This window comes from Akebia trifoliata, chromosome 5, assembly GCF_017979445.1.
Source record: "Akebia trifoliata isolate Shusen 1 chromosome 5, ASM1797944v1, whole genome shotgun sequence".
Taxonomy (NCBI): Eukaryota; Viridiplantae; Streptophyta; class Magnoliopsida; order Ranunculales; family Lardizabalaceae; genus Akebia; species Akebia trifoliata.
In genome coordinates, this window is record NC_141379.1 from 34,449,320 (window position 1) to 34,474,283 (window position 24,964).

Here is a 24,964-nt window from a genome sequence, read left to right on the forward strand (position 1 = left end):
GAACCAAATTTATCTTGGGATTCGTGCAATCCTATTAAAATAAATTGATGAGGGTCAAATATTTTAGTGGAGTATCGTGTAGCTCTGCCCCAATACCAGACGTAGAAAAAATAATTATAGAACAATTGAACTATACTCCAACTACCCGAATTAACTAAATAATATATGTTTAATGGTATCTAATTCGAAAATAAAAGTTCTCTGCAATTTTGAGAGGAAAGCACTTGCATCAAAGTTTGAAACTATAAATAAAAAAATAAGTGTGTTGGTGGGTATAGTTCACAATCAAAACTAGATATTAGTAAATAATAATAATAAGAGTCGTGTTGGGGGCACATTTGATGTGCATTGTGCACATAATCGTAAATGTATTTTCTCGAGATACGATTAAAAAGCATCTAAGGTTATGTGTGCACCTCCACTTCTGAAATGTGAGAATCGCAATAAATCCAATGTCACCCCAACATTAGCATAATAATAATAATTTTGATCTGTAATGATTTCATGGCACGGTGAATATGATTATCTTTAAGAAGAGAGTTTTTGCTCACAAGAAAATTAATACGGGATTTTACAGATTCTCATTCGATCAATAACATGAAGTCTAATTCAGGTAATTTTTTAAAATTAGAGATACCCTCAATATATATGGATTCATGCAATTAGTTGATCCAAAATTCTATGAGATCCCATATTGACTTTTTTTGGTGAGTAAAGAATTTCTATCCCATTCTGTAAAGAGTTATCCTCAAATTTAACTTTAGGTTAAAATGAAGTCGGGTTATATATCAATCAGTATATGCTTTATTACAGAAACGCTCCACATGTCAGAAGAATGAATACAAGCTTTAGAACACTGGTTCTCCATAAAAAATAAAAAAATAAAAAATAAAATTGATGTGGACTAAACTTTCTAGACAAAAACATGGTTTTTCATGCTTTCCCTATTTCACTCAACCTTACTCACTCATTTCAAACTTGTAAGTAACCCCCACCACTTCCCCACCCTTATAAAAATCTTCTATTTCTTTTGGTAAACTTCACTGCCTTCACCTCTCTCTCTCTCTCTCTCTCTCTCTCGCTCTCTCTCGCTCTCTCTCTCTCTCTCATCTCTCACCCACTAACAACTGACTCCCCACCATTAAAGCTCTCTATATATCTGTTAACTCTCTCTAAAACAAAAGAAAAGTTAAAGAAATGGTTGCAGAAGAAGATCAGACCCAAAAGTACCCGACAATGCCAGAGGTATGAAACCTTAACACCAACAAAAACATCTTCATCACTCAATTTTAATACTCCTCTCCCTCTTTCTCTCTGACACAATTTTTTGATTCATGACTTTTATTAGGTTGTAGAGGAACTTAGCAGAATTAAGGACATAGCCTTCCCTATTGCCACCATGAGCTTGATTGGCTACCTCAAGGGAATAATATCAGTTATGTGCATGGGCAGGATTGGTCGGCTCGAGCTAGCCGGCGGTGCACTTGCCATCAGCTTCACCAACATCACAGGTTATTCGGTTCTATCGGGCCTAGCCATGGGTATGGATCCTGTTTGTAGTCAGGCCTTCGGTTCGCACAATCTTCCCCTAGTAGCCATTACATTACAAAGAACCATTTTAATGCTACTATGTGCCTCAATACCTATCGGATTGTTATGGGTTAATCTCGAATCAGTGATGCTTAGACTCCATCAAAACCCCGATATTACACAAGTTGCTAGCCTTTATTGCCAATTTGTAGTACCCGATCTAATCGCTAATAGCCTTCTTCATCCTTTACGAATCTATCTACGTTGTAAAGGGGCTCTTTGGCCACTTATGTGGTGCACTTTGTTAGGTGTCCTTCTTCACCTTCCGATCACGATCGTTTTAGCATTTACTCTTGAGTTTGGGGTAGCAGGTATCGCGGTTGCCACCTTTGTCACCAATTTTAGTACTCTCATTTTCTTATTAGTTTACATGTTTTATAAACAATCCTCAGAGGAGTTTCTTTATACACCATTGTCACAACCATCTTCAGTCCTCAATTCGACTAGTTTACTAGGTGAGGAATGGGGGATATTGCTTCGACTCGCAATACCAAGTTGTCTAGCCGTGTGTCTCGAGTGGTGGTGGTACGAGTTCATGACACTCCTTGCAGGTTATCTTCATCAACCTCATGTTACATTAGCGACATCGGCTATTGTCATTCAAACCACCTCACTAATGTACACATTACCAGCCGCCCTTAGTGCTTCGGTGTCAACCCGTGTCGGTAATGAGCTCGGGGCCGGTAGGCCTGGTAAAGCCCGATTAGCAACCATGGTATCAATGACACTTGCCATTTTAGTTTCGATATTGGGCTTCCTATGGACCACCTTAGGAAAATGGCCATGGGGGAGGGTCTTCACCCAAGATGATGAGGTTCTACAGCTAACTATTGCAGTGCTACCCATACTTGGCCTTTGCGAGCTTGCAAATTGCCCACAGACGACGGGTTGTGGCGTGCTCCGAGGAAGTGCTAGGCCGACTGTCGGTGCCACGATAAACCTATACTCCTTTTACCTGGTTGGAACTCCAGTAGCCATATTCCTAGGGTTTGTTTTGGAGCTAGGGTTTGTGGGCCTCTGTTATGGGCTTCTAGCAGCACAAATAACTTGTGCTTTCTCCATCATAACAGTGATTTGCAAGACAGATTGGGATGGGGAGACTTTAAAGGCCAAAGACTTAGTAGGAAGAGATGGTTGTGTACATGCATGAAGAAGACCCAACAACAAAATCAGAGGTAAAAGATGGGTTTCTCAAAGAAGTAGCATTTGAAACATGAGTGCAAGGGATACATACAAAAATATCACTTTAATAGACCTGTCAAAACGTACATCATCTTTATATTTTACAGCATTTTGTGTAAATATGTTTCATCATGATCAGCTTTTATCTCCCTTGCAGGCTAGTGCTTATCCCCATCTATCCATCCAACCCACTTCAACTTATAAATCTAATTAGCAAAAAATTAATTCAGAGAGAGAGAGAGAGAGAAAGACTTTATGTAAGGGTTTGAAGTTATGTGTAAAAAAGTGTTCAAAAGCTACTTGTGCTTAATTTGCTACAATGTCAAAAAAGAGAGAAGCTAATATTACTTTTTGGCTCATTTTTGAATTGGCACCATTTCTTCTTTCACTTGAAATTTGTTCAATGCCTCTCTCTATCACTAAAGTTTTAGTTGATCCCTTTATTGTCTTATAGTCTTTAATCTTTAATTAATGCAGTTTTAATTACTTCATTCTTTTTTTCTCCTTTAATGTAATTTGACTTCATAGCTACGGATGCATGACATGTTCCTCCATTCAATTCTATGTGAATCCATTTCAAAAGTTTTATCTAACTCTGAGAGTCAACTAAACAAATCATGTTCCTCCATTCAACTATCAATTGAATGAACCCATATCTCAAGCATGATCGAAATGTTTTCATATCCCTTGTCGTTTCCTCGTTCCGTTCTTCAATAACTTCCTCACTCTTCAAGTTTCGTAAGTATTGATGCAATTTCATCTAATCAGACCATATTATTAATCGACAGTGTTGTTTATATCGTTAACGACAAACAACAAACTTGTAAGGTTCATCAAAGATTCTAATGTTTTAATTGTTGAATGTGTGATTCCTAGTTTCATTTTCACTCACATGCATCACACGTGCATTCCACTAGTTTTATTAAGAAGATTCTTGTGTAATGTTTTGCTTATAAATCACTAAAATAATGGACCACATGTTGGACCCCCTCACAAGTACAAGATAGAAATCAATTCCCCTAATCCATCAAAACATCAATTAATTACTATTATATTGGGTTTTTAATAGTTTAATTTTACACAAAAAATAGTAGAGATCATAGTGGAATTCGATATGAATACACTTGAATTAACAAAAGACATTGCAATTCAGATAGAATTGACCCTAGGAATTAATATGATTCGTTTAGCCGACCCCATATCTTTTTATATAAAGATTTTAATGGTGGCAAATGATGATCCCGTAAATATCACATCGATCAAGCGACTACACAAAACACATCACTAAAACCCATGCTAGAAAAAAGTTGTGATTTTCCTTTATTGAATACTATTGTCGACGTGGGTTTGTCTTCTATCCTTTTCATATAAACACAAAACAGCAAAATCTCAACAAATTGGTGCAAAGACTATAGGAGGAGTTTCCAATTTAGGGTGTTTTAGATGTGAACGTAAATGGATGCAAGTGCACCTCCAAATCTCTTCATATATTCTCACTGTTTGTGTACTTATGCTTCTTCTTTCTCATTCACCAAATAAAACTCATCTTTCAATCCAATTATATGAAACTATATGTATGTATAAGTATGTAAAAGTAAAGCCATACGTATGGTTCTCTAATACCCATAGCTTTAATTTAGACTTTAGTAACTCCACCAAAAGTAACTTTTCTGCAACTAGACGTACCTACCAGAAAAACTAAAAATTAATAAATTAATAAAGGTAAAGTAGACTACGAGAGCTTAGAATTATACTTACGTATTGTATTTATCTACCCCATTGTTGTCGAATAAAGATGGATAGAGTGGCCTAATTATGTCGACGAATGGCTAATTTATATATCACGCCTCAAGGAGAAAGTATACTTGGAGTCGCATGCAATCAACTCCACAATATATTGTGATTGCTCATTTGGATGGCTGTGGTTGTGAATTTGGGCCATCACTTGAAGGAGGGCATTTTGGGAATTTCAAATTGTCTTGTAATAGTTTGATTTTTCATCACTTATTTAGGATTTTTCTACCATTTTGATAAATAAAAAAATTAAATAAATAATTATTTAGTAGGGAAGAAATAATATTTGGGGTTAGCATATGTGACCTCATTTCATTTGTAAAAAAAAAAATTAGAATATTTTTTTGAGTCCTGATAATATAATCATGTATCCCGAGGCGTATCGATTGAGTACGAGTCATATTATCACGACTCTTAATTAATTTTGCTCTCATCGAAACACTCCTTGGGTATGATTGATCAAATATTCGGGTATCTAAGAGGCATCATATCAACCTATAGAAGTTATAGGGTAAATAAAATAATGCATGAAACATTTGAGCCCACCATTGCTCCTTATTTGTATAATTGAATAAGGGTCCAATATTGATGTTTGTTACCTTATTGGGTTTAGAAGAAGGCCCAGGAACAAAAGGCATTATGGGACCAAAAGTACTTTTAAGATGTAAACAGATCATGCGTGATAAAAGTGATTGTGGAAAATCTGGAGAGTCAAACATAAATCAGGGAGGGGGAGGGGACCACTAGGATGTGAGTATCTATCTTAATAGGATTGCTGGCTCGAATACCATTTTGATTATAATCACCCCCACCCCCCCATAAAAAAGGGTAATTTTATGGTGCCCCTCTGGGTTTTGGTGAAAATTAAAGATAACCTCAGGTTTTCAAATTAATGATGACATACCCCTTGACTTCTAAGAAAATTATCATAACAACACCCTTTTCTTCCATGTAAGATCAAGAGAGTTTTTTTTTTTTTTTTTTTGGAGGGGGGGGGGGGGGGGGGGAGAGAGGAATATAGAGTTTTTACAAGGGATTGAAGAGGTTAGACAAAGTATCCTAAAGTAGGGCTTTCAATGGGCTGGGCCCGCTCAAAATTATAGCCCAAGCCTCACTTAACTAATGTTGAAGGTGGACCATATAAAATATATTCATGTCCAAGCCCGGCTTAGCCCATAAGTTTTAGGACAATAACTTTTCTATAGGACAATAAATTTTCTATAAGTGGTTGGGCCTGTCCTTCTCGATGTTCCTAGCTCCCCAAGACTGATCTTGGCCTTAATTATATATCGGGCTAACTTGGCCAGATAACTAAATGGGTCTAGTAACACCACCCAAATCCAGTCCATTATGAAAACCCAGCCCATTGAAAGAGTAATGGCATTTTGTCGGAGAGAGATGATGAGGGCATTTTTGTCATTTTATTATTTCTAATAAATGACCAAATTCAATGGGCATCTAGAATTTTCACTAAAAGGTTGATTGGTATTTCAAATTTACTGAATAATATTGAACCGATATTTTTTTTTTTTGTTTTAATATTGCCTGTTTATGAATATAAGTAAAGACATTTGGGGATTTTTTTATTAAAAAAACCTAAATAAAATAATATTTTTAATAAAATTAACATTTTTTCCAAAATTACAAAAACCAATCTTGACAAACATCGTTTTTTGCAAATCACAAAAAACCCTCTTCAAAGTTTTTCAAGTTGTCAGGAAAAACTCTACTTCAATTTAAGAAACTACAATTCAAGTGTAGTTTTTCAAAAAAAAACTCAGACTTTTTTCCATTTCAATTGCTGAAGTTGTTTGAATATATTATAAATCGTTGTAATGTTGAGGTTATAACTTGAACCAATATTAAAAAAAAAAAAAAAAAACCACAATATTGTTGTTGTGGTCTTTATGCTTTCATACGTATTGTTATTTGTTTTCTATTTGATAAGAATTACCTATTTGTTGATTCCACCATTTTTTTAAAATCACGTTTTTCGAATTCACCATTTCATTTCAGATTCTTAACCTTTATTTTGTTTGTAACATGAATAATGTTCTAGATTTGAACTTCGGTGCACTAAGCATAAATGGTGCGGTCGACTAACCTTGCTAAGTTCGTAAGGATTCCACCCTTACTAAGGGTCCTTGGGCTCACCTTGTGGCATTTGAAAGCATAATCCAATGTTCGGGTGGTAGAGGACAAAATTCTATGAACTTTCAAACAAAATAAATATTTGTTACTGTTGAATTGTAATTTAAAATTTGAGAATTCTGTAAAAGTTCAATAGCCATCCATTTTCAAGTCTTGAGTGAAGCCCATTTTTTTATTTTTTTCTTTTATCTAAGTTTTCCGACGAAATCTAGAGGGTTGTGGTGTTGAATTGCCAATGTGATAATCCATTTTAACATAACAACCCTTAGTAAGGAAATTGTTCTTCTAAATGGTGTGTGCGAATAGAATACATATTCTATTGTCACACCGACTTTTGCTAACACCACCCCAATAGAACCTCTCAATAGAATGGCTTATAATAAAATGACTCAGACTAACTTTACGAAGTTAGTAAGGATTTCACCCTTACTAAGGGTCATTGGGCTCACCTTATGGCATCAAAAAACACGATCCCATGTCTCAGGGTTGTAAAGGACAAAATTTGATAAACTTTGAATTTTTTTTTCCTTCCAAAAAAAGAGTTAATTTTCACCGCTAAATTTCAATTTTAATTTTTATAATTGGCATATTCTGTCTCTCCACACATATACCAAGTTGACTCATTTGAGTCATCTCATCTCAAATGAACGACATAAAATATGCTCATTCCCATGATCATATTTATATATTAATATAATAATAACTTTTTTTTCTATAAAAAAAACAACTAATTAGAAAACTCTCAATTACATGATCATATTTCTATTTTAAATAAATATTTAAATAATTAAAAAATAATTATTTTTGTCAAAAAATACAAAAATTTGTTAAAATTAGACTATTTTTAAAACAATGTTTCTATTTATTATCTTTTAAAAATTCAACATTTCTTCTCGTCCCTTACTAATATTGAGTTGACTTGCCTATGTCATCTCTTCTTAGATGAGATAAATCATTTAATTCTATTTAAAATTATTTATTTTTATATATATATTACTAAAAGTAGAAGAGGTTCTAGTGAAATTTGTAGAAATTTAATATCAAGAGTACCCTTCACTGGTATGAGTAGTATCTCATGTTCAACCAAAATCCTCTAAAATCTCTAATATTTTTAATGCTTAGAATACATTTTACTTACTTTTTTTTCCGCATTGAAATTAATCAAAAATCTCCTAAAATCTTTTATGCCACGTGTCATTTTGGCCATCACGTTTTTTTTAATCTGAATTTTTCAATGAAACTTAGAGGGTTGTGTTGTTGGATTGCTGATGTGGTGATCCATTTGAGCAAAATGACCCTTAATAAGACTTAAAATCTTACTATATCAGTAAGGAAAGTGTTTCACTAATAAAATTAGGGGTGCAACTTGGTTCGGGTTGGTTCAAGTTAGAGTAAAATCAAAATCGAATCGATCATATGAGAATCAAAATCGAACCGAATTGTTCTAAAATCAAACCAATCAAAACTAACCTTACTTCGATTTGGTTAGGTTTGGTTCTATGGGTTGCCAAGAGATTTACAGTTTGGTCGTAAATCGTAGCCGCACTGAGAGAGAGAGAGAGAGAGGAACCTATCGTAAGTCGTAGCCATAAGTCACAGATCGCATAACGCAAGACACAAGTCGTAACCGCAACGAGAAAGAGATCCGCCGTTGACAACATGTTGTAAAGACGAGATGAGAGAGGGAGAGAGAGAGATCCACCACTGATAGCAGGTCGCAGAGACGAGACGCGAGAGAGAGATGAGGGTTTTGTTAAAAATTATATATATAATATTTTATTTTAAATAAATATTAGTTTGATTTTCGGTTTGGTTCGATTTTTTATATTGTCTGAATCGTGAATCAAATCGAATTCATCGATTCTTCATTTTTTTAACTCAAAATTTAATCGATATAAATCTAAATTAAATCAAATCAATCCAAATTTTATAATTTGATTCGATTCTCGATTTGAGCCGAATTAAGTTGCACGATAAATAAAATCCTTCTGATGGAGGAGGATCCACCTTGGTAAAGTCTACCCACCCCATTAGTTACTAGTCATAAGATGTGTAGCATAGAAAAGTGCGAACCTCGGAATCATCACCACCAAGTATCTGTCGTACACATCTCGAGGAACACCAACTTGTGAATGTAATGGCGTCGAACATAAACATAGACGGCCATGATTATTGTTCTCTATATAGATTGGTGACGTGTAAACGATATTGAAAATTTCGAAAAATGGAACTTATCCTTAGTTAGGCTAGCAAACAAACGTCCCAATACGTCAAAGTCAGATACAGAGGGAACACGCTACCTCATCACTATCATCTCATCAGTCATCATTAAATAAAACCAACTAACCGCTTTCGTCTATTTACTTTGATCACGAACACCAAAGTAGGACTCGACAGGAAAGATCGAACAGAGAGAAAGAGAGATATGAGCAACAAGGGAAGAACAGTTATGGAGGTTGGGACTGATGGGGTGGCTATCATCACTATCATCAACCCACCTGTTAATTCCCTTTCTCTTGATGGTACTTTCTTTCCCTCACCTTTTTTTTTTTTTTTTCTCTCCGAATTTATGTGATTTTGTGTTTTATTTGTAGAGATTTTTTTTTTAGGTTTTGTAATTCCAATAAGACATTAATATTTTGTTGATTTTACTTGATTTCTTTTCGTATAATTGAAGGGAAACTAGAAGGGTTAGAGGAGGATTTATATCTTGGAGAGAAATGGGATATAATTAGAGTTTGATTTGTAGATCTCTTTCTGATAAATTCTGAGATTTGTATGAATTTTATATCATGATTTTCATTGAATGTCACTGCCCCATTTCTTCTTTAATAATAATAATTTCTATTTCTACTTCAATTTTCTATTTTTAGATATGTATCTATGAGAACTTTTGTAATGAGCTAAATTGATTAGGTAATGATGCAAATCTGAGTACATTTGAGAACCCTAGAAGTTTTATCCTAATCACCCTCTAATCGAGATTCGAGAGGTAGATGTTGGGTCATTTTTCAATAGAAAATGGAATGGAAAGTGAATTTTGGATCTAGGGACAGATCCAGAAGCAGCAGAGTTTGGGTGGGTTTGTTAGTGTCGAGCTTTGGCAATAGTTATCGCAATTTTGGAGCAACTTTGAAATTTAGAGCAAAATGAATTCCAGTTGGGTTTCTCTATATCAATTTATACGTTTTTATCTAAGTCCTTGTTTAAGACCATAAACACACTTTGGATTATTTACAAACATCATTAATCCCAATTGGGTTTCTTTGTAGCAATTTGTACATGCACGAAGCTCCATGGTATTTCTCATATGTGAAAGGCCTGTTTCTTACTATCCATAATTGGGAGTATCTAATACTTTGTTACCATGATCTAGGTCCTTTTTTTTAAGTCCATAAATGCACTTTGGATTATTTACAAACATTATCAAGGTGAATGTGATCCTTTGAGCCCTGAGGTTGTAACTTAAAAAAATTCACACGGATCAATATGAATTATGGGGGACTTCCTTGTATTATCCAGTAAGTAATTTTGCAAGAAAAGGATTCATTTAAATTTTGTTGTGACATAAAAAGGTAAATGGGTTTTAGTGCCAGTTAGGGAATTAGAAGTAATTCTTCCAGCCTTGAAATGTCTAACTATTAGATGCTTGAGGAGAAGGCTATATGTATTGTCAAACAATACACTTCAGAGGGGATCTAACACTTAGACTTGGCGGTGGAGAGTAAATTCCATAAAAGTGATTTGTCTCACATCTTCAATTGAACATATCAAATTATCGTAATCTTTATCGTACGCACTTATCTATTTTGCTTATCACGTTAAACTTACTGTTCAAAACCTCATATTTGAGGATTTATCAATAAGAAGTCATTTTACGGGTCACTGTAATTTTATCAATTAGCATTCAGCATTGTGTTTAAATAACATCGTATAAGTTTATTTCTTTTGTTTTTCTTTTTTACTATTTTCCAGTATTAACCAGCTTAAAAGAGAATTACGAGCTAGCTCTGCGCAGAGATGATGTGAAAGCGATTGTTATTACAGGTAGAAGAAAAGAGTTTACAGTATATATTTTCTTTTCCTTTGAAGGATATAAATGATTGAGATATTTGAGTAGGTGCACGAGGCAAATTTTCTGGAGGCTTTGATATCACTGCCTTCGGTGGAATTCAAGGAGGAAAGGGTACGATTATCGTTTTGTTTGTTTTACATCATACCATTGTACCATCACTCATTTGTTAAAGTTATGGTGGTATATGTTACAGTGGAGCAGCCAAAGCCTGGTTTTATATCAATTGAAATTATCACGGACATTTTAGAGGGTAACTATTCATAGTTTTAATATAATTTTTTTCTTTACATTATGGGATTTTTTTTAATCATTATTGGATCAGATTTTGTTGACAACTTCTGTGGGTTACTATGCTTCTCAGGTGCAAGAAAACCTTCAGTCGCAGCTATTGATGGCCTTGCCCTGGGTGGTGGTTTAGAGGTTGCAATGGTACGTGATGCAATTATCTGGGATAAGTCTGTAATATTGATTGTGCTTGGGTGCAATCTCTTCATTCACTTTATTTGACCTGGCTAATTCTTACCTTTTCAGGCATGTCATGCACGCATTTCGACGTCCACTGCACAACTAGGCCTTCCTGAACTTCAACTTGGAGTCATTCCTGGATTTGGAGGTATAGTTTTGTGTCTGTATTATGAAACATTATGGTTTTGGAACATGGGAGTCTCTGACTTTTTTTTATAAGTGCATTTGATGTTCTGATTAATTGATGTTTTAATGGTGATAATATTCTGTGCATCATCTAAGTCAAGAAAATTCGTGGTGTTTGGCTATCTTTTGAATAATGGAAATATTTTTGGGTAGATTATGCTTTCCGTCTTATGTTTCAGTTTTCCTCAATATACAGTCCTCCTTTGATTGTTGAACCTAATCAACATTTCATTGTTTTCTCTGCTGTAATTATCAAATAATCCACAAAATACTACAGGTGTCTGAACTCTTAAGGTGTACAATACTCTAATGTACTGTAATTGGGGATATTAACATTTTCTTTTGTTTGGGTCTGACCTGAAAATCATTGTCGTCATCTTGAATGTTAAGGTACTGCAACACCTGGTAAATGGTAACCCTGGTGTGCTTTGCTGGTTTATTAATTGGTTCAACATTACCCCTTTTCCAGGTAACTTATTCAAATATTGAGAAGGTATTACCTTGGTGACCTGGTAAAGTCTGTGTGTGGTGATTCCACAAACCTGGGATCAAAACCCCAGCCTTCACACTTAAACCTACTTTAAAAAAAAGAAAAAAAACTACTCACATATTGAGTTGTGGTGAGAACCTGAGCACCCGAAGGCTGACATCATTTGCTACAAGCCTGCAAGTTGACTATACGAACCTTAGATTTTTTAAGGCCTTTGTGCTTCGTATGGAATTATTTTTGTTTTTTTAGTAGTTGCTAAAGTTATGCTTTCTCCGGTGAGGAAAAGAAAATAGTTATTTGTAACCAATGCAACTTTTTTGGTATTATAAAAAAAATAGTATTCGATCTCAGGATCAACCTAGATTTGGATCATGTTTAACCTGCCAGAAGATTGAATAGTGCAAATGAGATACGTAAAAATGACATGGAAGTAAAATCACTCATTCACCAAGTTTGGGACAACTATATGTTGCTCATTCTTCATTAAGGTAAAAACTAGAGCTGTCCAAACCCATGGATACCCAAAACTCATCCAGCAAAAATTGAAAAACAATGTACCAAATTTGTTTTACGGTCTATCTAAGCAAGTCCTTAATTAGCTCAAATTTGATATAACATAGGTTATGCTATAAGAGTCTCTGTTATCTGGTCCAATCTGTGCTTTGGTTAGGATGCATGAAGCATGGATGCTTAGATCCATGGGGACCATTAAAGAGCATTTTTCTCAATATATCATAATTCATTTATTTTGTATTGTATATTGTACATACCATGCCAAGAAGACACACATGCATGCACATACACATTGACACACATGCATGCACACACAAACACGCAAAGCACCCATCCATGCATACATATTACACTTGTATCCCATATTTACTGTGATATGTTTTACATGGTTCATGTACTCACAACTGTTAAATTATCTCCCTCTCGCAATAGCATTATCTAATGGGGAAGATCCTTCTTTGCTAACTCTCAAATAATATATTTAAGCATGCTTTTAGAGAATTCTGCTTTGTCAATGCATAACCTGAATTTTATTATTGTTATTTATTTTTCTATTAAATTCTCACTCCAGACTTGTCTCAGGTACACAGAGGCTTCCACGCCTCGTGGGCCTTTCTAAGGCCCTTGAAATGATGCTGGTAAGTTGTTCTGCCTGTTGCAATTTCTTGATCTTAAATATCAATACCTATGTTTTGCAAGATATAGAATTTTTTGATTCTCTCTCCATGCAGATGTCGAAGCCAATTAAGGGGGATGAAGCCCATGCCTTAGGCCTTGTAGATTTCATTGTCCCACAAGATGAACTGGTGAACACTGCTCGTCGGTGGGCCCTCGATATTTTGGAGCGGAGAAAACCATGGGTTTGTAGTCTCTACAAAACTGACAAGTTAGAGCCCCTTGGGGAGGCCAGGGAAATACTCAATTTTGCCAGAGTTCAGGCCCGAAAACAAGCTCCCAACCTCAAACATCCACTCTTCTGCATTGATGTCATTGAAGAGGGTATAGTTTCTGGGCCCCGCTCTGGGCTTTTGAAGGTATATATGTCTGTTTTTTTTTTTTTTTTGTTTCTGTTTCTCTTCCAAGCTGTAGCTAATATGCAAATACATAATGATGTCTATGGTCTTGGCAGGAGGCAGAAGCTTTTCAAAAATGTCTACACTCTGACACTTGCAAGAGTTTGGTCCACATATTCTTTGCTCAACGTGGAACTTCAAAGGTTTGAACCAAGAATTGGTGTTGTGTTTGTTTATCTTCTTTTAGCTTAAGAGAAAAAGATCTTGTATAAGATTCGGAAATCTTTTAGGAAAAAAGTTTATCTTACTTCTAACTTGGTAAATTGTTAATTTTGAATGTATTAATGAAATATCAGTGCCTTGGTACTTTGTTTTTTATGTTCAAAAGTCATGTTGACTTTGTATGGCCAAGTTTCTTAATAGTGAGTCTAGATTCCGCTTTATAACGACCTGTACTTGATGGTTGACCTAGCTGGTTTTTACATTGTGGATTAATTTTTCTGTGACTCAGCAAGTTTTACTTGGAAACTGATAGACTGGCTTCCAAATTAATCTGTTTTCCTGAACATTGCTCAGGTGTGTTTTGAAATTAAATAGGCATAGAATAATCAGTGCATCCTTGGGATTGAGCTGTCTGCTCATATCTTCACCGGACATTACTCTGTGGCAGCCCTGAAGTCACGATCTTGACCCTGGCTTATCTACCAAGAGTCTACCTCTCATCCAACAACCAAATGATAACAATGTAGATTAACTCTTGACCGATAAAAAAATATATATATAGATTAATTCTTGTTCTTCATGAACTTGCAACAGGTTCCTGGCATCACTGATTTGGGTTTGGTACCAAGGAGAATAAGTAAAGTTGCTGTTCTCGGTGGAGGATTAATGGGTTCTGGAATAGCAACAGCTCTGCTTCTTAGTAATTATCCTGTGGTCCTTAAAGAAGTAAACGAGAAATTCCTACAGGCCGGGATTGGCAGAGTCAAAGGTTAGCCCCTTAATAACCAACCTCCCATTGAGACTTGTTGATATTCACCCCATATTTTTTTATATATTATACTGCTCATTAATTTCTTGTCATTTAAAATTTTCATGTCCTGCAATCTGACATCTTGCTCTCTCAGCAAATTTGCAAAGTCGTCTCAAGAAAGGGAAAATGACACAAGAGAAGTTTGAGAACACTCTCTCTCTTCTCAAAGGTGCTCTTGATTACGAAAGCTTTAGAGACGTTGACATGGTCATAGAGGTAAGTTGAGAATACTTTTTTCTTTTGTCAATAAACATTACATACTAAATTTTTGACTGCCTTTTCGTTTTTGGATGCTTGAAACAGGCTGTAATTGAGAACGTCTCTTTAAAGCAGCAGATTTTTGCCGATCTTGAGAAATACTGCCCACCACATTGCATACTTTCTAGTAATACTTCCACAATTGACTTGAACTTAATTGGCGAGAAGACCCGGTCCCAAGATCGGATCATCGGGGCTCATTTCTTTAGGTAATATTTAAATTGCAGTGATTTGTTTTCCTTTTATCCTTTTTTATCCAACCATCCCTGTATGTTTGTGGTGCAGTCCGGCTCATGTCATGCCTCTCCTTGAAATAGTTCGTACCAAGAAAACATCTCCCCAAGTAATTGTGGACTTACTAGATGTTGGGAGGAAGATAAAGAAAACCCCAATTGTCGTTGGGAACTGTACTGGCTTTGCCGTGAATAGGATGTTCTTCCCTTACACACAAGTGGCTCTCCTACTAGTTGAACATGGTACAGATGTCTATCAAATCGACCGGGCGATAACCAAATTTGGGATGCCAATGGGCCCATTTAGGTATTTAATGAATCATGGTATTACTGTATCCAGAATCATGATGTTGCTTTTGCTCCCCAAGTTTTGGTCCCATGGAAACATTGAATGGGCTCCAATATTTCCTTTATGCATGCAGATTGGTTGATCTGGTTGGTTTTGGGGTCGCAGTAGCAACTGGTGTACAGTACATTGAGAACTTTCCTGAGAGGACATACAAATCAATGCTGATTCCTATCATGCAAGAGGATAAGAGAGCAGGTAACAATATTTTCTGTTTAAACATTAGGCTGCCAGTTGTTACCTCTTTGTTTTTAGACGGGTATTGTGTTGTCATCATCTTTAATACGTTGAAGTTTAAGATAAATAACACTGTCCTTTAGAAAGTACATCTCTGATGACCCTCGTTTCAGGTGAAACCACTCGCAAGGGTTTCTATGTCTATGACAATAAACGCAAGGCTAGCCCAGACCCTGAACTAAAGAAATACATTGAGAAGGCAAGGAGCATGTCTGGTGTGAAAGTTGATCCCAAGGTCTCTCTCTCTCTCTCTCTCCACACACAGGGTCGCGTTCGGGGGATATCTACAAGTGACAACTATTTTTACATCTCTCAGATACCATCCATTTTACAAGATCCAATGGCATCCAGTGGTGTTGTAGAAAACATTGAAAAAATGGACCACATCTGGGTGGTTATGTAAAAATAGTTGTCAGTTTTAGGTGTCACCCGAATACGCCCATATATATATATGTCGTGTCAATTGTTTTACCTTGTGTTGATTAGTGGTTTACAACAGTTCTTTTTCAACCCAGGTTTATTGGTTGATCTGACCATGACCATCCCTCAAAGAGATCATGGATTTGAAGTCTTTGATTCTCAATGAACTCTGCCTTTTTTTGTGCCATTCAGGAGGCTCACCAACTCATTGTGTTGACCACCCAATCAGTGGGTGAGCTCAACCTAAAATTTAGATTTGACAGTTCTTACTCCAGATATATGTTCTACTGTTAATTTTACATTTTTAGGTACCCAAGTTTTTGCTATATATTGAATGACCCCAAATCGCTTGCCCATAATTTGTATCATCCCTGGAAATCAAAACTCTATTGGTTTTTGGCTATTGATATAGTGCATTCCATTCTCAAATAACTGTCTTTTAAACTCTTGCATCTTGTACTGCTCAGGCCTAAACATCTCACCCAAGATGGGTGTCTTGTCTTGGCCACAATCAAATACAGGAGTCTGCCATAAGTTGGCAATTCAGTCTAGTGGGTGCAATCCTGCAAGGCATCCCGTTCCGGCCAATCTCTCTCTCCCTCTAAAGAATTTTTTTGCATTTTTTTTAACCTATGCCACAACCCTCCGCGTCCAACACAGGTACGAAGTGTCACAGTGATCCCCGGAAACCCAATTTTCTGACACATCCATATAACTTATTTCAAATATTGAGAGACATTTTTTGAATAATTCAATTCATTTTGTGTGTCCAATATAGAAGATTCATTTAGATAAGCTGCTATTTCTTAAAATTATATAAGCAGTACACAAACCATTACTGAAAATAAGCTATTTGATTAAATTAAAGATTTCTTTAGTAAAATGTGTCAGCGTGTATCTGAAATTCATGAATTACTTAAAAAGTGATCTTACATGTTTTGATGTGTTTTTTTTGCTTTTTCTGTTTGACTTCTACGTGGATGCAGCTGATGAAGTTATCAGATAAAGACATTGTGGAAATGGTATTCTTCCCTGTTGTAAATGAGGCGTGCCGTGTCCTTGATGAAGGAATTGCAGTCAAGGCAGCCGACCTCGACATTGCTGCTGTTATGGGCATGGGCTTCCCGCCATACAGGTTCCTGAGTTTCTTGCATAGTAGATCATAATAGAACTGTTTCTCTCTTCCAAGCAGTGTAGAGTTCTTTAATCTGATGGGGACCTTTTGATCAGGGGAGGGATCTTGTTTTGGGCTGATTCACTCGGATCTAGATACATCTGTTCAAGATTGGAGGAATGGACTAAGATGTATGGAGAAATCTTCAAGCCTTCTGCCTACTTGGCAGAAAGAGCTGCCAAGGGGGCTTCTCTGGTGAGACATCTTAACTGGTTTTTATGGATTATATTATGTAGAGTAAATGTGTAGACATCATATGGCCACTCTACCAATAACTCATCAGCAAGAGTTGAGAACATGAATGGATTCGAGACTCAGTTGGAAATGGCAATTGTAATAGTGAGTGTTAGTCTGTATCATGTCCCAGTTTTGCGCTTGGAGGTCTATTTATTGACTCCTTATCTGATGAATTGCTCATAAGCTTTTTACTAATCTGACACATTGTGAAACCAATGCAGAGTGCCCCATTGGAGCAGGCCAAGTCTCGGCTCTAAGATTAATCTGCTAGTAATCTTGTTCACTTTCTATTCCATATGTTTTAGAAGCTAGAAGCAAAACTTGATGAGGGCTAAATAATGCATGAGATGCGTAATAACGGTAAGAAGATCCAAAAGTGAGGACTTGAACAATAATATTCTGTAACCATCTCACTCTTTAATTTAAGGCTATATATTACCTTTTTCAAAGGCTGTTGTGTCCACTGTGTTTCCTTACTCCAGCAATGATCCTCGATATTTCTTTCTTCATTTTGGATTTCTTCTTATCTTATCAGTATATGATAAAATGAAGTCAAGCCACATTGATTGTGGCCTGTTTGGATGGACTTCTGAACATATTCTGTGCTATTCTTGAATGTGTGTCAATCGCATTTTGACATCTTTTTAGTTTGGTTTGTGCGCACTTTGTGCCTTTGAATGTGCCCCAGTTACATTTTTCTTTAATTTCTCCATTTCCAGTGTGAAGAGGTTTTCATTATCTTTTTGAGCATCTTTATATCCATAATAGTCATCTCAGTTGGTTAGACTTTTAAAATTGAGGTTTTGCTAAAATTATATGTTTCATAAAACGATGGTGTATGCGAATGAGTTATATCTGGAATCTTGCTTCGTAGGGCACCTAATGATTTGAATATCCCATCATAGAATGGTGTTCATATTAGCATTCTTAAGACTTAAACTTTCCACTCCATTAAAACCTAGGTATTTTTTATGGGATGGCTTGGGTCTTAATATTTGGTATCTAGCCAACATCCTATAAACCCACTTCAATATATTTTAATGAAAAAATAATTAAATTTAAATTTAAATATGTAATTATTTATTTATTTTATAAGAAGGTGGTTCTCGGTTAGGTTCTATACCAATCTTGAATCAAGAATCAAACCTAATTGATTGGTTCTTCATTACTCTAACCCGAAACCAAATGGAAAATTGTTCCAAACTGACCCAAACCTACTAGTTTGGTTTGGTTCTTGGTTTGAACCGAATCAAGTTGCACCCTACTTAAATGGTTACCAATTAGCGTCCCTAATTTTCGTAAGACGTGCATTTGCACTTGCCACCTACTATTATTTTTTTAATTTTTAATTTATTTATAGAACAAACACAATTGAAAAAGGAAAGAAAAAAAAAATGCAATGGAGGGCGGATCTTGTACTAGGATATGAGCATGGTTTTAAAACTCGGTTTTGTGTCTCGTCTTGTCCATGCCTAATACTGAGTCATCTCGGACAATTTTTTCGATACGTTGGAGACGTCTCGTCAAAATTTTCAAAAATAAACGTGAAGTATTAAATCTCGTTCTAAAAGTTGACTTGTGCATCCATCCCGTTCATGCCTGATACTGAGATGACTCGAACAATACGCCTAAAATTTGCTTTGTGGATAAATTATGAGAGTTGTTATTGCCACACCAACGTTTACTAATGCCTCACCAACTATGTGCAATTCGTTGATAATTAATGTAGGAATTGGTGTGACAATAGTAGCTCTCTAAATCATAGTGGTTGGATACTGGGATTCAAGCATTTTTATTTTTAGGTCTTTCAGGATTCAACATATTAAGACACCTCATAAAATATTAGTCTGTCAGGAATCTTTTATGAATTTTTCAAGAAAAACACCTGAAACACTTTCTTTGACTATGAAAAAAGTATGAGAAAAGAAAGTAAGTAAATGGTTGAGAGTAAGTAAAAGTTGGGGTGCCAATTAAACTTCTATCAAATTTTTTTTTTTTTTTTGGGGGGGCCTAATGATAATATAAACAACGATTGAAATTGTTTGAATGAGTGTTATAATATTTTAGTAATTTTGAGATAATATTTTGAAACAAACCGTTGCAATGTTTGAATGGTGTGTTTTAATCTTTAATTGGGGTGTGATAACTAATTTATGAAACTAGGGTGTAATAAGTAAAAGTTGGGGTGCCAATAGCAGCTCTCAAAAGTATTTCCAATTTTTCATGAACGATTTTGAGTCACATCTCTCGATTTGCCATGAGCGTAAACTATCTCTTATCAATTGATATGTGGTACCAAAATTGAGAATATAATTTAAGAGTCGTGTAGGAGTGACCTTAAGATTGGACCTCATATCATATCGCACATCTTGACATGAAGGTGGATATTATCCATAGATGATTCTTCACTCATATGTCGAGAAAACTATTTATGCTAACCATACACTTTCATGTAAGGGTGTGCGATGTGAGGTCCAATCTTGAGGTCACTTCAGCATTATTCATAATTTAATTTGAATCTTAAAATAACATGGCAGATTGTCTTTGGATAGTTAATTTAGCCCATATCCTTGATAAATGATTCAAACATCAAGTGGATACAAATTAGGGGTGCAACTTGGTTCGATTTGAGTTGAAATTGGAATCGAACCGACATAGGTCGGTTTCACTAAATAAGAATCAAAACCGAACCAAAATTCCATTGGAACCAAGTCAACCCAAACCGAACTAAAGTCGGTTTGGTTTGGTTCAATTCGGTTCTACGGATTGCCAATATTCTATAAATTATAAATAATATTTTTTTAATGAAAAAGGAAACATATAATAAATATAAATTTTCATATAATAATCACTAATCTATGCATAAAAAGTCATTAGTTTATTGATAAAAATCATTAATATAAATCCTAATTCCTAAAATAATTCATAATAATAATAATTATATATATATTGCATAAGGGTTAGATTCTGTACAAACTTGATCCAAGAACCGAATCAAATTGATCGATTCTCCATTTTTGTAACTCGAAACCAAACCGCTATCTGTTTCATATCGAACCAAACCACTCCAAAGCTATCGTTTGGCTCCATTCTTGGTTTGAGCCGGACCAAGTTGCGCCACTAATACAAATGCAATATTGTCAAATTTTCATAATTTCAAGTGGTGACTGTTGGGTATTTCAATGGATGTAATTAAGGGGAGAACCAAGGGTGTTTGTAAAATGCGTGGGGTGTTTAGATTGAAGGACATACTACTAAGACCTTGGATGCAAGGACAGGTCATCCAAGCTGATGGAAAATGAGATTTTATCCTTGGAAGGGAAAGTGGTTTTTGGAGTAATTTATTTGTACTAATGATAGTGTGCCCTTGTGTCCCAACAACCCATAGTGTCTTCTTAATTCCCATTAATATAATTCAGGTATTGATCCACATTACTTGACCAAATGCCAGATCCATCGGGTCAGATGGGCTCTTCCTACCACTCATATGCATGAACCCATCACACCACGTGCCATACACATCAATATCATGTAACAAAGAAATATTTCAAATCCTTATAAATAGTTTGCTAAAGCCAAGAGGCCAACCATCGATCACTTACTTTGAGCATCTCTTACCTTATCTTTCATTGCTTTCTCTTCCTTAGTCTATTTTTCTGAAATGGATGATCGACTTTTGATTTTGTTTCTCATTTGTTTGCTTCAATTCTCACTCTCTTCTCCAAAAAAAACTTATATCATTCATGTCCAAAAGGACTTGAAACCAACAATTTTTTTAAGTATTGAAGACTGGTACACTGCAACGATAACAAGTCTTACTTCCCCATTAGGCTCTCCAAATCCAACAACCCATCAAAAAGGCAGTAGAGATCTTCTCCACATTTACAAAACTGCTTTTCATGGCTTCTCAACACAGCTGACTCCACAACAAGTGGAGGATATCAAGACTCGCCCAGGTGTCATAGGAGTCTACCCAGATCAAGTTTATCGACTTCAGACGACTCGTTCACCTGAATTCCTTGGACTCATTCCCAATCCCAAAAACTCAAACAATATTTTAGTTGAATCAGATTATGGTTCTAATGTTATAATTGCGATCATTTGAAGACTGGTACACTGCAACGATAACAAGTCTTACTTCCCCTTTAGGCTCTCCAAATCCAACAACCCATCAAAAAGGCAGTAGAGATCTTCTCCACATTTACAAAACTGCTTTTCATGGCTTCTCAACACAGCTGACTCCACAACAAGTGGAGGATATCAAGACTCGCCCAGGTGTCATAGGAGTCTACCCAGATCAAGTTTATCGACTTCAGACGACTCGTTCACCTGAATTCCTTGGACTCATTCCCAATCCCAAAAACTCAAACAATATTTTAGTTGAATCAGATTATGGTTCTAATGTTATAATTGCGATCATTGACGGAGGGATTTGGCCCGAACGACGCAGCTTTCACGATCAAGGCCTTGGTCCAGTGCCCAATCATTGGAAAGGAGAATGCGTTGAAGGAAGAAGCTTCTCAAAAAATATCTGTAACAAGAAATTGATTGGAGCAAGGTCTTTCTTTCGTGGGTACGAATCTTATTATGGTCCTATCAACGACACATTGGAGTTCAGGTCTCCTAGGGACTCAGATGGGCATGGAACCCATACGGCATCTATCGCTGCTGGACGAAATGTTAAGCATGCATCCTTTTTTGGACATGCTAAAGGTGTTGCATCTGGAATTGCACCAAAAGCTCGACTTGCAATTTACAAGATATGCTGGCAAGGAAGTCATTGTTTAATGTCTGATATACTCGCCGGCATTGACAGTGCGGTAGAAGACGGTGTCAATGTTATTTCAATTTCTATAGGTGGTCCACGATCTATACCATATTACATTGATCCCTTAGCTATGGCTTCCTTTGGTGCAATGGAACGTGGTATTTTTGTTTCTTCTTCGGCAGGAAATGAAGGTCCTGGTGAGAGGACAGTCAAAAATTTAGCACCATGGATAACAACAGTCGGTGCGGGGACAATCGACAGGAGTTTTCCTGTTGATCTTCTACTTGAAAATGGTATAGTCATCACCGGAGCTTCTCTTTACAGCGGCACCCCATTAACAAAAAACAAGTTTTTTCCACTTGTGTATGCACGAAATTTAGTGACTTCATCACGAAAAAATGCCTCTGGTAGTGTTGGTGGTTTTTATACACCATATTGCTACCGAAACACGTTGGACCCGGAATTTGTACGTGGGAAGATCGTGCTATGTGATGACGGAGGAATCGTACAGATCGAGAAAGGAGTTGCTGTTAAAGAAGCAGGAGGGATTGGCATGATTATCATTAATGGGCATCCTAATGGAGAAGAAATGATGGCTGAACCCCATTTTCTCCCTGCCTTACAAATCCCTGAATCAGCTGGATACACTCTTCATGCCTATATTGCCTCATCTAAGAAACCACAAGCCACGCTCATTTTCCATGGAACCCGATTGGGTGTCAAACCTGCTCCAATGGTTGCTTCATTTTCATCGAGAGGACCCAACATCAAGTCACCCTACATTCTCAAACCTGATTTGATTGCCCCCGGTGCATACATCTTAGCAGCTTGGATAGATAATTTGAGTCCAACACGTCTCCCATATGACCCAAGAAGAACAAAGTTCAATATATTGTCGGGTACTTCAATGTCGTGCCCCCACATATCAGGTCTTGCAGCACTACTCAAAGGGGTCCACCCAGAGTGGTCACCAGCGATGATCAGATCAGCGTTAATGACAACAGCATACATGCATGATCAAGAGGGGAAACCACTGTTGGATGAGTGGTCTCATAATGTGTCAACGGTGTGGGACACAGGAGCAGGACACGTGGATCCTCAGAAGGCAGTTGATCCAGGTCTAGTTCTTGATCTCACTATAGATGATTACTTAGACTTCCTTTGTGCGTCAAATTACGACACTGATGAGATACAAGCAATTGCAAAAAGACCAATTAAGTGTAGGAAGAAGGGATTAATAAGTCCTTCAAATCTTAATTATCCAGCGATCTCTGTTTTATTTGAAGACCAATCAACATCATCATCAAGTGGTTCACAATTCAAGATAGCTGTCACCAGGACTCTAATGCAAGTTAGTGAGGGTACATCTCACTATACTGTGAAGATTAACAATCCCAAACAAGGTGGGGTTGTGATGACTGTGGAACCTTCGACGTTGAATTTCCGCAGAAAGGAGCAGAAACTAAGTTTTGTGCTCAAGATTTCGGCCAGAAAGGTTGACGTGCCACTTGGAAATTACAAGAGCGTATTTGGAAGAATTACGTGGTCAGATGGAAAACACGAGGTTAGAATGCCGATTGCTTTGACATGGGGGAATATAAGTTCTGTGTAATAAGATGTTCTCTCGAATTGAGAAATATGTTCACATTTGCAATTTATTACAATAAAAAGTTTAATGTTACACAAAGGATCATGTAGTGTGATTGATTAATTATCATTCATTTGCAAAATGCAATTATTTTGGGTGTCATTTAAGAAAGATATTTGGAAATTATGCTTGTGCCATCATTTTCACGACGAACAAGTTTTCTCAGTGGAGTTGAAATCACCTTATTCATAACTCTCTAACCATAGGACCTGATCCCATATAATTTGTTATTGAGGCAGAAATGATCGACCAGAAAACTTGTGTTGATCATTGTATTCTCATTAATCAGAAATGATCATTTTGGTTTAATGATGCTCAAGTTCGACTCCCTAGGTGTCAAGTTCGACTTCTCCCACTCTCTCCATTTTTTTCTTCTCCTCTGAACGTTAACTTTTGTTCTCTTTCTTCTTTTTCCACATTTTATTTTATTTTTCTCTTTTGATATAGATCAGTGTTTTCTGATCTAATTTGTACATGTTATCCTTATGGTGGTTAAAATCCTATGTTTGGAGAATTTTATCTTTGTGATTGAAAAATATTCCTAACATAAGCATAAATCGAGGGATGTTCATTTGTTATGAAAAAGAAAGAGTGTTTAAAAAAATATGGTTTTAGAACTTGTTATTTTGTTTGGTCTTGTCCCACTGATTTCAAGTTGACTCATTTGAGTCATTTCATCTCAACAAAATAAATCATTTAACTCAATTAATAATCATTAATTAACATATACATACATATATTCAAATTATTATTTATAAAATAAGGTGGATTGAAATACTAAATCACAAAATCATATTTTTGTTTAGATAATAAAACCTTTTAAATTATCTCCATTGTATCTGCCAAGAGCACAGCTATATATTAATATATATATAGAAAAATGTAAATAAACTAACAAGAATTTATTACGTAAAGAAAAGGCAATTAAGGAAACATTTTTTTTTTTATAATAAAACATAAATTATCTATTGAAAGGAAATTAAGAGATGTGCAATTGTTTGCAGCTTCTTTATTCTAAAACACAAGAAAGAAAGACAGAAATTAACTTAGGTGATTGAGATCATATAGGGATGACTGACACACAGTTATTCAATACTGGGTGGATATGGTACTAGGGGTATGATGTTCTCTCTTTCTGGGGGTGTGTAACA

General features: G+C 36.0%; 2 protein-coding genes and 1 pseudogene across 2 annotated transcripts; all 3 read left to right on the plus strand.

The window, feature by feature from the left end:
- Nucleotides 1-1,046: 1,046 nt before the first annotated feature.
- LOC147402492 (MATE efflux family protein) lies at nt 1,047-3,131 on the plus strand. The gene is made up of 2 exons (XM_086444161.1): nt 1,047-1,245; nt 1,349-3,131. The coding sequence occupies exons 1-2, from the start codon at nt 1,198-1,200 to the stop codon at nt 2,738-2,740; spliced, it is 1,440 nt and encodes a 479-aa protein (XP_086300287.1). The 5' UTR covers nt 1,047-1,197; the 3' UTR covers nt 2,741-3,131.
- A 5,908-nt stretch (nt 3,132-9,039) lies between these two features.
- Nucleotides 9,040-17,846, plus strand: MFP2 (multifunctional protein 2). Its single transcript, XM_086444163.1, has 18 exons — nt 9,040-9,239; nt 10,693-10,764; nt 10,838-10,903; nt 10,986-11,042; nt 11,154-11,221; nt 11,324-11,405; nt 13,029-13,084; nt 13,178-13,480; nt 13,576-13,662; nt 14,276-14,450; nt 14,587-14,708; nt 14,796-14,959; nt 15,036-15,290; nt 15,406-15,527; nt 15,680-15,801; nt 16,973-17,121; nt 17,217-17,355; nt 17,619-17,846. Exons 1-18 carry the CDS (start codon nt 9,143-9,145, stop codon nt 17,652-17,654), a joined length of 2,172 nt encoding a protein of 723 aa, XP_086300289.1. The 5' UTR covers nt 9,040-9,142; the 3' UTR covers nt 17,655-17,846.
- A 2,733-nt stretch (nt 17,847-20,579) lies between these two features.
- LOC147402494 (subtilisin-like protease SBT1.5 pseudogene) lies at nt 20,580-23,945 on the plus strand (annotated as a pseudogene).
- Nucleotides 23,946-24,964: the final 1,019 nt, after the last annotated feature.